This window comes from Pistacia vera, unplaced genomic scaffold (assembly GCF_008641045.1).
Source record: "Pistacia vera cultivar Batoury unplaced genomic scaffold, PisVer_v2 Contig730, whole genome shotgun sequence".
Classification (NCBI taxonomy): domain Eukaryota; kingdom Viridiplantae; phylum Streptophyta; class Magnoliopsida; order Sapindales; family Anacardiaceae; genus Pistacia; species Pistacia vera.
In genome coordinates, this window is record NW_022196591.1 from 166,462 (window position 1) to 182,772 (window position 16,311).

The following is a 16,311-nucleotide window of genomic DNA, read 5'->3' on the forward strand; positions in this document are numbered from 1 at the left end:
GAAGCCACTAACAAAAGCCCGTTCGAAATAGTAATAGGTCAACAGCCACTCACGCCGCACACTTTGGGTACAAGTTATAAGGGGAGCAGCCCCGCGGCATTCAAAGTTGCTAAGTCATGGCATGAGCAAGCCGATATCACACGGGTGTATCTCGACAAAGCAACTAAGAAAATGAAGAAATGGGCGGACAAGAAACGGAGGCATGTAGAGTACAATGTGGGAGATTTAGTACTTGTCAAAATCCTCCCTTCACAACACAAGTCCACCCGATCATTGCACAAGGCCCTTGTCTGAAGATACGAGGGGCCATTTCCCATAATCAAGAGGGTCGGTAATGTGTCTTACAAGCTTGAGCTACCTTCTTGGTTGAGACTTCATCCGGTCTTCCATGTGAGTTGTTTGAAGCCGTACCATGAAGATACGGAAGATCCGGAAAGAGGAGAACCAAAGCGCGTACCGTTTGGCAACACCAAGTTCTATGATAAGGAGGTGGAGTGTGTGTTAGCCGATTGCGTCGTTCGACAAAAGGGCCATCCTCCAAGTCGGGAATACTTTGTCAAATGGAAAGGGCTACCAAAAAGTGAAGCTAGTTGGGAACCCGAGAGTGCATTGTGGCAATTCAAAGACAAGGTCCGAGAATTCCATGAAGAGTCGATGAGGACGTCTCCGGATTAGGTGGGGGAGAATGTGACGCATCTCAAGCATTTCATCAAACACTTGGTGTGCGTCACCCGGACATTCTAGAAGCTTCCGGAATACTCTTGTATATGCTAGAATCTTGTAATTAATGTGGTAGTTGGTAGATAGTAGTTGGTAGGTGGTAGTTGGGAGTTAGCTAATCTCCACCGTTGATCTTGGACGATCTAGACCGTTCATTGTATACTCCAACTACTATAAAAGGGGGAGGCTTTTATTTGGCCAAACCATCCAAGAATTGTAAAGTTCTCTCAATTAGTAAAGAGTTCTCTTCTAGCATCTCTTGTGAGTTTGTGTGAGTGTTTTCTTACTTGCAAGGCTAGGAGCGTGAGCAAGCAAGGTTGACTTAGGGCAATCGTCGGGAGATTAGCACCTAAGGCTGAACGAGTCCGAAGGGAAGCAATCGGGTCGTTACACTTGGCCCTAAGAGAGTTAGAGTTAGCCATGAATTCCTCACTCGACAAGGCCGGATTTGTTTGGATACCCGGTCCCACGTATATTATTGATTTATTGTCAACCCTAATACCTATATAACAATCCAAAAAAATCAATAAAGTTTCTTGAAAACAAATATTAACAATTATTTTTTCAATTTTCTCTTAAAATAAAAGATATATATATTTTTTTTTCATCCTCCATTGATGTCAAAATCTATCATTTCCTCATTTATAAATCAGAAAGCTGAATATTTGATCTCATAAAAATCAAGAAACCTGTGATTTCAAAGAAAAATTTGGTGCTAGTTACAGCATACATGATCTGTTAAGAGTTTGGATCGTTGTTTACATTAAAAAAACAGTCAATATATTAAATATTCTTTATATTAATTTAATGTATATACCCCCACCTTAAACCTAAATTGTTTCGAAAATAAATGAAGACAAAAACATGAAGGCGTTGACTCAATTAAAAGAAGGATTCAATTCAAAGAATGAAATGCATAGAGTCCACACGTCTTACGAAAAACCGAAGGTGTAAACTCATGTTGCTTGTTGCGGCTAATAGTAAGACCCTTTCAACTTCAACCACCATTTAATACAATGTTTCTAGTCTTACATTAATAGCTTCTTCTTTGGGGCCTTAATGTTTCCTCACCCTTATTTTATTATTATTTTTTAAAATAAAATTACCTTTCTCCCTCAAAAGGATGTGCCAAAATCATTGTATTCGATTTGGTCCATTTTTTATGTTCTATTAAATTAATCACGTTATCATTCCAACATATCTACTTGCATTTATGGTTTCTTTATAGTGCTATTTGATTTCAATTATGAACGTATTTTAAAATCTTTTAAGTCTATTAAATACTCTATCAACCTAATTAATTAAATAAGTCATAAATATTATTAATAAAATTTGAGATAAGTCTGACTCCTCATCCAATAAAGTTTTATTGGATATGGAGTCAAGCCTACCTCAAATTATATCATGGTATCAGAGTCCAAGTTTAAAAGAGCTGAATGTTTAACTAACGGGTGAGAAGTTAGAGCTAATAACTACCTCTATTAACAGGCATGATCCAATATATAGGCTTGACCGTGATGAAAAGTGTTGAAGTCTTACATTAACTAGACACGTTCAAACCTATTGGATTATAAAATGAGGCAATCCTCCTATTCAATAACGCCTTAGTGGGTGAGGAGTTAAACCCACCTCAAATTTTATCAATTATAAGTAACCTATTTTGTGGGATTCGAACACAAAACTGTTGAATAATTCATGTAACTAACTAAATTCTTATCATCCGGCTATAAAGGATAGTGGTTTACGAGTTTCTTTTGTCCTATAGTTGAGATTACGAGAAATTTAGACAATATATCATTACATTTGGTATTGGGTCTTTCAGATTATAAATGTGGGTAGAAAGTGTCACTTAATAAATTAGTTTTTTTTTTTTTTTTTTTGAGAATTTGGCGAGCACAAATACCAATAATATAATATGCTACGGTTTTGGCCGGTGATAAAGATGAAAAATCAAAACTGACAATTTGGGGTAAGTTGGCAACTAAACACATATTTCTAAGGTTTATATTCAAGTATCTCAATCATTATGCTACTATTCATCAAAAATAATATATTATAATTAACATTATCTGAGACACAAACCTAGCATGCACTATAGTATTATAGTATTATCCTTTAAGATAATAAGTTTAATTAGATATTGCTTCGAGGGTCGATTATTACACAAAAATAAGGTTTTATTAGTTGCAACCCAAATTTGAAACGTTTTCTGGATCCAGTCATATAATATGTGTCAAGTTGTTGTATATGTATAGTTGTTGATAGGAGATGGACAGACATTGATTAAAGCCAAAGGGCGAGCCGTAATTGAACAAAGATTGATTTATTTATTGATACGACAAAGGATGATAGAAATTAAAAGGCGGCTCATGAGTTCTCACACTGTATATTCTTCTGCTCCCTACTGCCCTCACCCACGCAACACTCTATTTATTATTTGGCCTTTTGCTTTGGGGCTTCAATTTTACGTCTGTTCAGAGGGAAGACAGATTGGTCCAATCATTGAATTTGAATTCGTCCTAAGTAACTAAACCTTTTCATACAACAAAATACTGTATCCTGTTTCCTGAGATGTTATCGCCCTAATTAAACCTTTTTTTTTTTTTTTTTAAGTTCTCAAAAATTATTTTATCTATTATTTAAAAATTATGATACAAATAACCTGAACAAATTATTCATGCACCCAAAAACATAATTCTTATTCCTCATAAACTTCAAATAATACTATTTCTAAATTATAAATGAGTAATACTATTTTTAGAAAGTGCATAAATAAGAGCGAGAGACAGATGGAGTTCAAGGGAAGCTATTCCAATATCTTTGTGTCAAACAAAGAATTGAATCTAAAACTGTAGGTTGAAACCATTCACAACCTCTTTGGTTTGCCCTTCCGACTTGACTGCCTATGGATGGGTATTATCAATTATTTTATTTTTCTATATAAATATGAGTAAAGTTGAAATTTATTTCTTTTAACAAATTAATTGTTTGCTCAAATTCAGACACAGAAAACAACTCAAATGTGTGGAGTTACATGAATCATTCACCAATTTTATTCTATAATTTTTAGGCCGAACGACTTGAATATACCCAAGGTTTATCGTAACGATAAGTTGGTACCTAAAAGGTTTTAAAACGACAAATAGGTACCTTCTGTCATGTTCTGTTAGTGATTTTTGTTTATTAATAGTGAAAAGACTAAAATGCCCTTCAAAGTTTCAATTTTAGTTTTTTATAAATTTAAAAATTTCTAAAAAACCCCCTAGGTTTGCTAATTTAATTAAACACCCCCATATATAAAATTTTTGTTAAATGACAAAAACACCCCCACCACCCCTAGTGCCAGATTCCGGCCACCATCGTCGGGATCTGGCCGGAAAACTGCGTAACGTGCCGATCTGGCCTTTTCCGGTCAGATCCGCCACGGATCTGGCTGGAAAAGGCCAGATCTACTGCTAGATCTTGCCGTCGACGCCGCAGATGGAGTTTTGCGGCGTCGACGGCCACATCTAGCCGTAGATTTGGCCTTTTCCGGCCAGATCAGCCACGGATCTCGTCGGAAAAGGCTAGATCGGCGCGTTACGACACAGATCCGACGAGTCTATGTCGTAACGCAACTTTTCGACCAGATTCCGGCGGTGGTGGCCGGAATCTGGCACTGCGGGTGGCAGGGGTGTTTTTGTTATTTTATAAAAATTTTATATATTGGGGTATTTAGTTAAATTTGTAAACTTAGGGGGTTTTTTAGAAATTTTTAAATTTATAAAAAACTAAAATTCTACTTTTAAGGTCATTTTAGTCTTTTCTCTATTAATAAACAGAAATCACTAACAGAATATGACGGAAAGTACCTATTTATCATTTCAAAACATTTTGGGTACCAACTTATCGTTACGATAAACCTTGGGCACGTGTAAGTCATTCTCTCTAATTTTTATTTAAAAAAATTAATTAATTATGCTTATGTTCAAGCATGAAAGTGACCAAGAAATTATCCACCATTCCACCTTCACACGCAAACTCAATAAATTAATTCCAGAACATGCATGCTTTTGAAAGCCCCCCAAAAAAAAAAAAAATTACATCACGTCCGCCCACGTGTAATCCACCCTGCTTTAGTTAATTACTATTTGAATAGGATTAATTATATTTTTAATAAAAGCATAAACAACAGAAATGAAAACAACGTATGCTAGGGTTCAACAATTAGTGTCATGGACACGTCATTACTGTTTCATCACTAAATTCACTCGCTAATGTTATAGTCATATTCGTATCCAGTATCCACCTCCTCTTTGACTTTTTTTTGTACGATCCCAATCATTATTTTAAATTAAAGGTTTAATTAAATATAATCTTGATTATTATTATTATTATTATTTTTTAATGATCGGAATCAGTTTTTGTTCATCTTAATTAATCTCTTAAGACCTTAGAACTATTGACAGAATAAGAGTTTTAGTGGTTATCTCTATTAGCAATCGAGAAGAGATTGAAAGTCAAGATTTTTTGAATAATATATCCAAGAGTCCCTATCAATCCCACTCGACTATCCAAAGATAGTTATAATCTTGATTATTCTTACAATTATACTTGATAATCATTTCGTATTTAAAAAAAAAAAATTACTTTATGTGATTAATGTTTTAAATTCATATTTATTAAATTAATTTAAGATTTATACATAAATTCATAATAATAATAACAAAATTAAAACTCATGTAAAAGTTATATACAGGGAAAGTAAAAATGAAATTGTGAGGGAATTTGCATGTGTAGAGCGTCAGAGGAGTACGCAAAGGAGAAATGGTCAGCAGTGGACTTTGTTCACTCTTTGAACCTATAGATTGTTCCTATGACCAAAGACCGGTCTTATACGAAGAAAATCAACTTTTCTTTAATTTCTTCAGTCAAACTTTCCCTCACTTTTCTTCATTTAAACAGAAAGCAACTCTTATCCCCTTAAATAAATCACAAACCCATCTCCATTCTTCCTCACCTCAATTTAACCCACAACTCATGTTCCGCAACAATTCATACATTTAGCTTCTTTATTCACTGCTACCTTCTTTCTTCTTCAAGTTAACAGCAACTTTTCGCCATTAACGGTTTCTTTTATAAACTTCCCAGCTAAAGCTATAGTATGATCATATAGCTTCTTCAATATTTTATACCTTTTGTGTCTAGAGATACTGTTTTGTTGTCCATTCTTCGAGCCATTTAATAGATGGAGAATATGGGTGACTGGGAGCAAAACAACCACCTGATAAATGAGTTAACACAAGGGAGGGAGTTGGCAAGGCAACTTCAATTTAATCTAAATGTGCCATATTCCTCCCATGAAACTCGTGAGATATTGGTACAAAAGATTGTATCGTCATACGAGAAAGCGCTTTCTATTCTCAACTTCAGCAGCAGTACATCAGTGGGCGAGCCACAGCCTGCAGGACTCGGAATCGAGTCCCCGCCGCTAAGTGGAAGCCCCCGGAGTGAGGACTCGGATCGTGATTTGACGGAGCAGGATGGCTCAAAAAAGAGGTACTATATAGTAAATTAAACTATTCATAATCCACTTCTTATAACTGTTCATACTTTAAGTTTCTTGTACGGTGGTTCTGAGCTTTTTTGTCTTTTGAATTTGTGTGTTGCAGAAAGACGTTTCCAAGGTGGACAAAACGGGTGCGTGTTAGTCCAGGAGCAGGATTGGAAGGGCCTCTTGATGATGGCTTTAGCTGGAGAAAATATGGGCAGAAAGATATTCTTGGAGCCAAACATCCACGGTATATATATAATTAAGAAATGTTTTCATCTATTTTCTTTGCCAGCATGAAGTGCTCTTAACATTACTCAAAACGAATATAAATCAAAAAATACGTGCATACGCAAGCACATAAATACTATAAAGAGTTATGTGTCTCTGAGCAGGAAGCAAAGAAGATAATCTTAAACTCACTCGTTATGGAATCTTACTAAGTTGAAGTTGTGGCCCTTGATTCCATGTTTTGCACCAATATGCATGGCCATATTAATTTTCATTACTACCCAAGAATGTGAGAACCCAAAGCGCAGCAAATTATAAGTCATCTTCATTAATTGGACGGTGCAAGTTCATAGAAATTGATGGCGAAAAATTCGGCCATCATGTGAATTACCCTATTTAATTCCCTCATTATCTATCAAAAATCGTTGGTCAATTTTATGCCACAAAGATGTTTCTCAATGTTTGGTTGAAATTTAATTTCTTTTTTTTTTTTTTTTTTTTTTTTTCTCACAGGGGCTACTACAGATGCACTCATCGAAATGTCCAAGGCTGCTTGGCCACAAAACAAGTGCAAAGATCCGACAAAGATCCCACAATCTTTGAGATAACCTATCGTGGAAGGCACACTTGTGCACAAGCCTCTAAAATGGTTGCTTCTTCCTCAGCGCCACTTGAAAATCAAGAACCAATCATCAATAGCAATATTGAACCACAACAACACAATTACCAACCACTGCAAATTACTCATCCACAACAACAACAACAAGAGGCACTCTTGAATCTGAGAGAAGGCCTTACAATTGTCACAGAAGATTTAGACGTTCACCAGCAGTCACTTGCTTCGTTTCATTTTCCACCTTCTATATCAAATACAAACACTGAAAGTCATGTGATCTCGTCTTCCATGGTTAATAACAATTTCACAGGAAACTTTTCACATTCGTTTATATCTCCAGCGACGTCTGGGACTAATTATTTCTCGGCTTCTTCAAGTGGGATGAATAGCTTTCAAGGGAATCTTAACTTTCGAAGTTCTGATCAGTCAGAACTCAATGAAATTGTCTCAGCTGCTACTTCTTCAGCAACCAATTCTCCAACTGTTGGCAGCCTGGATTTCCCATTTGGTAACGCTGAATTCGATCCAAACTTCACGTTTGACAGTTCACTTTTTTCCTCATTCCAACGCTTCGGAAAATGAAGATAATTTCGCTTAGTTACATTGAGTTAGTAATTGATTAATGATAATTTCTGTAGCAAGTTTGTCATGTCTTAAATTCGAAATTATTTGTTTGCCCCCTAAAAGAGCAGTTCCTTAGTCTTGATTCTGCGATGTATAATTGTATTATCAATTGTTGCTTATTATCATTTATATAGTAATGAATCTCAATATTCAAGATTGTCACGTCGCAGCTAGATAGAGATATAAACGGAACGATTTTTCTTTTTTTATCAACTCAATTCAACATATTATATGACATAATACAATCTAGAGTAGAGATGGGCGTTTGACCTAACCCACCCCGCCCCGAATGGGGTGGGGTTCCATGAAAAAGTCAAGGGTGAGTACTAGTGCGGGTCCAAAAAAAAAGCCCATAACTGGGTGCGGGGGTGAGAGCGGGAATGACCCCTCACCCGCACCCGGTTCTTAAAAACATAATGTACTAATACTATAGTTCTAATTAAGTTTTTCAATGTAAAAGTGTGTTTGTTTGAAAATTTTCAAAGAACTCTAATCATCTCGTAAAATTAGTTCATATTTTTTGTAACCACTACTATGGTCAAATTATTTACCTTGTCCAAAAAATATGTGAATAATTGGAAAGTTGCCTTCCCAACCTAATCCATACTTAATTTGTATAATCATGTTATTGCAACAACTTAAATTGTTTCTCTTAATTCAAAAATGTGAATATATATTTTCTGATTCTTTTAACTTCAAAATTCGTTAAAAACTATATACTTAATTAAAGATGTTATTTTAAAAAATTATTGCATATAATAATTTGTTTAATGTAAATAATGAGCGTGACATGTTGATTTTACTTTTTAATAAAGTACATCATTATTAACTATATTGAGATATAAAATTGAATCAATTGATATCTCAACTTTAATTGAAAAGTTATACTCTTCTTTAGTAATGTCACATTTTGAATTTTTTTTTTTTTTTTTTTTTATGGGATTATTCTCCACGGGTAATTTTGCCCAATAAAACCTCGTTAAGCCGAGCGGGGTGGGGGTCTCTCCTCCCCCATGGGGTGGGTGTAGGGATCCCCCGTCAAACCTGCCCTTGGAGGCGGGTTCGGGTGCAGGGGATGAGGTCCCCGACCTCGATCCGCCCCGTGCCCATCCCTAATATAGAGATATTGGTTTGAATAGGGATAGGGATATAAGAAAGGTACCCCCAATAACAATTGTTCTTCCCCTAATATTGCATGGAATAGAAATTGAAAATAATCCAATTTTTTTTCAAGAATTTTTCTGTTAAGGTTGGTAAGCCAGGTCTCTATTGTTGGTATCAAGCCCTGAAAGACAAATGTTATAGGAAGAAAGTGAAACCATCTGAGTGGAAAAACTAAAATGGGCTAATTGATGCCCATTGGGCTTAATTAAAACTAATAAATATGGGCTTACTAAATACAGTACAAAGTTTTGGGAGGCAGATAATAATTCAGTAATGGGCTTGCCTCTTGGGCTATTTCTAGAGCCACCAACGAGTTATTAACTACAATGTTCATTAAAGCATCTGAAAATTGAGAATGAATTGTCTTGTACAATTTGTAGTGGGTGGGCAGGCCATCTCATAAATATTTATGACCCTATACAAGAGTTACTTTGAAGGCCTTCTAATAATACAAATATATATTAAAAAAATTATTTCAAATTTATTTTTCTTATCTTTTGAGATGTAAAATCACTAAAAGAGGTAGACAACGACCAACGGGCTAATAGGGCCAGGTTGGTGAGGGGTTTTGAAGAGTAGATGCTAAAGAAGTGACGGTCAGTGAAATTGGTGATTTTCAATTCTAGAATTGACCAGAAAAGGCTCGAGAAGTCGCGACCCAATAGGTATCAGTGGCCGACAATTGGCGGAGTAAACAAATGAGGTATGATAGGAGTTTTGGTGAGAGGGCTGAGGGGTGGAAGATGGTGGTGTTGGGGAAGGCCAACAACACCAAGTACATGCCGAAAAGGTCGGAAATGGCTGTCGCACGTGCTAGAGTTAGGTTGCGAGATTTGTAAAAAATTGGTCAAATCAAAAGCTATCAAGATTTGGAAAACACTTGGGAAATGATAAAGTAATGATTTTGGTCGATTTTGGTGAGGAAATTGACCAGAATCAACTCCAAACGGTTGGCGGCGAAAGAGGGATGGAGATAATTTATGTGAATGTCGAATTTTGGGTTTGAATTGGGGGTGAGTAATTTGAGATATGTAAATGACTATTTTACCCTTTCATTGCTAAAAAAAAATTCAATATATTAATTTAGGAGTGTAAATTAGAATACATAAAACTAGAGGTATAAACTTGTTATTTCATCAAACTTTGGGTGGAAATATATGTAAAAAGTTTATAATTAATTTGAGTGTCTTTGGCTTTTTTTTGGGCTCATTAAACCTATCTAGATAAGAAATTATACACTATTTTTATTTTTGTAATATATTTAAAATAAAATTTACAAAAAAAAATTGGGCGCTTTTTTACCTTATTTTTGGGAGGCCCTAGGCAAGTGCCTAGCCTGCCTACCCCTTGAGCCGGCCCTGAGGTGGTCCAAGGCATTCATACAAATTTCAGCTAGCTGCTGTAAAATCTCAGTCTAAGCTTATGGGAGGGACCTTCTCACAATTTGATGTTTTTCAACTTCGGGTGGAACTGGACAACTATATCTAAAAATCCTGAATATTAAATTGTCTTTTCTTTTCTAAAATTTGTGTGTTTCCGACTTGTTACCTTGTTAATGACTTTATAAGTTACAATAAATTAATAAAAATTTAGCCAAAAGATCGATACTGATGGGCAATCAGAAAGATGATTGTGGCAACTACTTTATATAAAGGGTAACATTAAGAGCTTTAATTTTGTTGTTAATGAATTTAACCAAAATGCCATGCCTCTATATTTATCAAGCAACGACAGACTGAGTCATCCTCAACTTAGAGTCATCTGCAGCTTGTCTAACTAATTGGTCTTTGTTTGTTTTGAGCATGTGTGCTCTTGTTGGGCATATGTGCCTGTTTCTCTTTTCTGTTTGGTTTGAGACTACAAGTATTGTTAAGACACCTAAGCCCATCTCCGACATCTTCTAAGGGTATGACCTTAGTTTTCTTTATAGTTTATCCCCTCCCAAAAAAAAAAAAAAAAAAAACTTTTGGAGTAGGAGTCTGAACTCCTGGCCACTTAGCTAATTTTAAAGCCTTTTTGATTATATGGGTCCCACCTGATAAATTGTGGCTAACCAATTGCGATTACTGTGTCGGAATTATGAGAGAAATTTATGAGAGAGATTATGGGTGTAGCATTACTCATGGGACATACATATGCAAGAGATGTAGAGGTCTCAATATAAGTCATGTCTATTTTCTGCCTAATCAAGGGAGACTGCACAAATTGTATAATTGGTTTGCCAAATGGTAAGATTGGCTAGTACTTACGGCTCAAAAAATTATACAACCGGGGAACACTATCCACTCATACTAAACCATCTACTAATATTGAAACACTGAAATTTAAAATGATCATATCAAAGGAAATTTACTAAAAAAAATCATCAAAGGTCCATGATTCCTGAACATTTATGAACATGTCTATTGTCTAATATAGCAAATCATTATAGAACAGTATATGCATGTAGTGTCGCACTCCAATTTTGATTATGTTAGATGACACTTACAAAAATGTCGACTTCAGGAAAATTCCATCTTAGATTCTAAATTTGAAATGGTTAATAATGTCATTACTATTGCAGCAATTAATTTAAATTATTGGCTGGGACGCACTTGGCAGTGCTCTCTGTAGGAATACTGAAAATGATATAATTGATAATTAATTTGATGCAGATCTTATTTTAGCTGGCAAACATTTTTTTTTTTTTTTCTCTATAGAGGTGCCTATGTCAGTTTACGCGTACCTCGGTTATTCTTCAGGAGAAGTTATCTCACAACAACCCATTGTCGTGGCCCTTCAAGTAAATCATGGACAAAGATACTATTTTTGCTTCCAACGAGGAATCAAACTTGGGACTGTGAGTTTTTAGCTGGTAACTTCATTGAATTAAAATGGAGATGGAATTTAATAAATCATTTACATATTTTTCTAACACTCACATATTCTATTCAGATTCTCAAATTAGTTAATTCTATCATCATGCATGCATGCATGCATCCTCCTTATTTAACAAATAAATGTACAGAGCACATTCACATATTATAATTTTTTTTATTAGCTAGCATTTGCTCGTATTTTGAAAGATTTAGGTTAAATTTAGCTTGGGAAATGGAAATATATCATTAATTAATAAGACTCATACATACTAATTAATTAAAGTCGCTTGAGAATGCTCAAAGGGTTACACTAGCTAAAACAAGTCATGACACTTCTAATCATCTACGTACAAATTTAATTATATAAATTGGTCAATAGAAATGCCGGTTAATGTCTACCACATTTCATTTATTTATGCAAATCTTCTTCGAAACTTCCTGTTAGGGTTGGGACCTGAGACTGAAACTATCATTAGTAGACAGACTTAGCAGAATGTCTGTTGAATTTGTTGAGCAAGCTCCTCCGCACTCAGTTGGCATTCAATTCCAATCTATTAACAAAACAAACACTTCTTCAATAAATTTCAACTGTTAATGGAAACAGAAGGGGGCAAGAATCTAGAGAAACCCTAGTTTTTAGCAATGCATTATGTTCTTTAAGTGACATGCAATAAACATTAGAGTCCGTACCATTATAGTACGATTCTCCATTTTAGTTGAGTGTGAATTTACTCCTGCAAATTATTAAAGAAATATAGGACTTTTAAGTTTTGCTACAGTTTTTCCGCTTAGAGTTTACAGCCTTGCGAATAATATCTGTTCATTTAAATTTCACTATATTCATAAATGGAGCTTACTTTCATGGTCTAAATAATTTACGACATTAGTGACACAGTTTTTGATGAAATTATTCAAACTTTTTATCCCAAGAAAATCCCAAAATTTAAGCAAGAGGTGTATATGTACTAGCAAGCTTAAGCTTAGTTGGCAATTAATATACATCTGTTATGTCTTATTCAAAAGACAATATGCAGACGAGAGTGAGCAGAAACATTTTGTAAGATCTGAATAGCACTACAGACAAAGTGAAAAAAGCTTCATGGGTCACAACAGAAAAGACAGGTCGAAGAAAAAAAAGTTGAAGAAATTAAAGAAAAATGGTTAAAATTTTATAGCACCTTGCTCAAGAAAAAAAAAATGTACACAGCCTCAATGATCCTTTGTAGAAACTAGGTTATTATATTGTTAGTAAGGACTTATGATTAAATTAGATATTGATGATTAATGCTAACTTTTTTTTTCCCTCTTAAATGAGAAATTATCATTTTTCTTATAATTATTATTATAATTTCATATGGTTATTAAAGTTCCAAATTAAATGAGGTAGAGTTTTACCTTGATTGTGAAGGAGTTAAGCATGGTTTCATCAACAGTGTTGATGTTCACATTGAGAATCTCCAGGGAGAGGTCTTCAAGAGCGGCTATTATTTTCCCAGCCTGGCCAGGAATTCTTGGGGAAACCGTCTTTAAAAGAACGTTTGGGCCAGAAAACTTCACCTCCACATCAGCAATGGCAGACTTTGAATTGGCAACGAGCTCATTAATACTGTCAATGGAGGAAGTACTTGAAGAGCAAGGGGATGGTTCAACGGAACTCGGCTTAGTTGGAGATAGGTAACCTTGCTGCAACCTCGGCCGGTAAGGGCTTCCCGGCTGTGGAGTTCTCGGACTTATAGGTAGGTTCAATCTCGGACTGAGCGGCGGTTTTCTAGGGCTAAGTGGTAAAGGTCTTGGACTTGAAACTATTCTAGGGCTTAAAACCTCACTGTAAACTTTTCTTTGCTTCTTGGCTTCAAGTGATTGAAGAACTTGCTGCAACTCATTGATGTAATCAACAACACCTCCAATTATAGAAGCTTGATCTCCCTAATCCAAAACAAAATAGGAAAAGAAATAAATAAAAGATCTTCAGTCCTAACTTGAAGTAGAAGGTGATGACTTACTCTTTTGACATAGAAGCAAGGCATAAGAGATCGCAACACTGAGAGGTGCTCGTTCATTTGCTTTCTCCGGTTACGCTCCACCGTTATGTGAGACATCCTTTGTTGTCCATCCGGGAGCGCTTCATCAGAGGAATTGGTGGCAGCATTATTAATCTTCTGCCTCTTGCTCTTGGGTGAAGTTTCAAGCTCAGTTTCAGACTCTTGCAGAATACTTGAAGAAGTAGACTTCTGTGACACCAATCTTGCGCCCTTTTCTTGTTGATAGGAGCTTATTACAACAGTTTCATCCAACAGCGTAACTGGAGGGAAGTCCGTGACGCTATCTAAACTCTCAAAAATAGCGAAGAGATCATCCTCGGCCAACTCAGGTTCGTCAAAAAAATCAGACAAACAATCAACCATTTTGACCTTTTCTTTTCTTTTCTTGTCGAAACAAGGAAGATTGTTTTTCTTTCCCGGAAAGTGCGGTTAGGAGACAGAAGTGAAGTGAGAGTAGAAAAATACCCAGATATCCAAGAAAATTAGGAGTGATTGTCAAGATCAAGAAAAGGATACCAAAAGGAGTAAATAGGAGAGCTGATAAGAAAGGGACTAAACTATCACCATCAGCTCTTATTTTGATGGGCTTTCTTATGAAATCAAAAGATTTGAGTTTGTTGCCGTTAGCTGCTGGGTTTCTCACGAAAAATAAGGGCAGTCTCAGGGAAGCACAGAATTCCAAGAACTTCAAATGAACAATGATAGCCGTTGCTGATCGATTTGGAGATAGATAGAGAGAGGGACAGCAGCAGCTTGATAGAAGTAAGCTATATAAGATGTAAGATGGGAGATTGTTATGAAGAATAAAGGAAATTAATGTCGAAATCAATAAGAGTAGTGGGGTAGTGGAGGATTCTTGAGCTTTATTTATTTATTTATTTTAATTTTTTGTTTAAAATTAAAAAAAAAAAAAAAAATACCTTTGGTCGAGATCTTGAAATTTAATGACTACATGCATGCTGTTCCAGGCCACTTGCTTCTAGGGCATGTCTAAAATTAACCATAGATGCTACAATTTTGTTTGCATGCAAGACATTAATTGTTTATCACTGAATGGAAACACATTTCTATTTATAACTTTTTTATTTGAGTTTACAGACATTTACCCGAATCTCATAAAAATATAAGACATAGAGATAGCAGATCATTAATTGTTATTTAATATATATAATTGCGGAAATATTTATATAGAGTTGTCATTTTCTGAATTTAAAATAAAAATAAAAATTGACAGTCCGTTCAATTCATTTATCCTTTTTTTTTTCTTTTTTTTGAAAAAGATAAATTTCATAAAAGAAGAGAAACTATATAGAAACTAAGGGTATACCCTTAGAAAAGGTTTAAAGAAGACCAAAAACAGATGTGCTTATTTTTTTTAACAAAAGGATGGAAACAAACACCCAAAAGGGAGCACACAGGCTCCAAACCAAGGAGGGAGAAGGTCACAAGCGCCCTAACGGAGCTCGCAGGCTCAAACCAAATAGAAAAGACAAAATAGTACAGGCGTCCAACAAGAGCGCACAAGCTCAAAACAAACAACACCAATTAGTTGGGCAGGCTCCAAATGGCTCTAAGCTGAGAATGGATGACATACTTGGTTGCTATGTCAGAAGCTCGATCTCGGACTATGAAAAAGATCTCATCGTTGATCACACGCAAGGTCTTGCTCTTATAACTAAACACATGTGGTTATTCCTTTCGCAACAAATGAATCATCTATCCCAATCATACACTTAAAGCTATATATACAACATCTCAGCATCAAATATATTCCTTGATGAGAAAGATTTAAAATGATCCAATTTGAGCAAAAGATTCAAAATGATCCAATTTGAACTTTATCTTCTGCATGCCATCACATCACCAAGTGCATTCTCAAATACTTGTCAGATGAGTCAGGCCGTGATGATTTAAATTAAAGAAGGAGCAAAAGAAAGGTCCTTTGGTAATTAATCCCTCTGGTATTATGGCAAAAAAAGGTTCCCTGGTAATTAAATATGATCTCTATATTTCGAAAAATGAGTTTGGTTTTAATTCGTCTTCAATAGTAGACAAACAGTAAATAACACTTAATAGTAATGATAGGGCATTGAAAGGGGTGAAATCCGTGAAGGGGCATCGTTTCTGAACACTTTAAAGTGCCAGTTTCTAATTGACATCCATTAATGTTTTACGAATATGCATGGTGTTACTGTTTATAGCTGAAAATGGGACCAAAATTTCACTCATCAACTCTCTTAAATTGAAAGAATTTTAACTGTTCTCTGTTAGTACTAATTAACTAGATGCTTGCAGTTGCAGAGATTAGCCGATCGAGAAGTAATAACCAAATCTCATACAGTAAATTAAAAAAAAAAATCAAATATTATACATTAAATTTACTAAATCTAATGCATAAAGTTGATGAAAGCGTCTTAAATTTAATGGATATATATAGAAGATTTCAGTACAAAGAAACCTAAAGGCAACTTTGCAAGCCAAAAAGCATGCTCTTCATGAGTTATTTTCCGACTGCTATTACAATTT

The 16,311-nt window shown here is 35.2% G+C and overlaps 2 protein-coding genes across 2 annotated transcripts; one reads left to right on the plus strand and one right to left on the minus strand.

Annotated features, from left to right (window-relative positions):
- The first annotated feature begins 5,704 nt into the window (after positions 1–5,704).
- Positions 5,705–7,740, plus strand: LOC116115101 (probable WRKY transcription factor 30). The gene is made up of 3 exons (XM_031401248.1): positions 5,705–6,258; positions 6,372–6,500; positions 6,995–7,740. The coding sequence occupies exons 1-3, from the start codon at positions 5,948–5,950 to the stop codon at positions 7,677–7,679; spliced, it is 1,125 nt and encodes a 374-aa protein (XP_031257108.1). The 5' UTR covers positions 5,705–5,947; the 3' UTR covers positions 7,680–7,740.
- Positions 7,741–12,052: 4,312 nt separating this feature from the next.
- LOC116115105 (transcription factor SPEECHLESS) lies at positions 12,053–14,191 on the minus strand. Its single transcript, XM_031401256.1, has 3 exons — positions 13,747–14,191; positions 13,139–13,669; positions 12,053–12,294 (listed from the first exon to the last, which is right to left on the minus strand). Exons 1-3 carry the CDS (start codon positions 14,146–14,148, stop codon positions 12,229–12,231), a joined length of 999 nt encoding a protein of 332 aa, XP_031257116.1. The 5' UTR covers positions 14,149–14,191; the 3' UTR covers positions 12,053–12,228.
- Between the last annotated feature and the right edge of the window lie 2,120 nt (positions 14,192–16,311).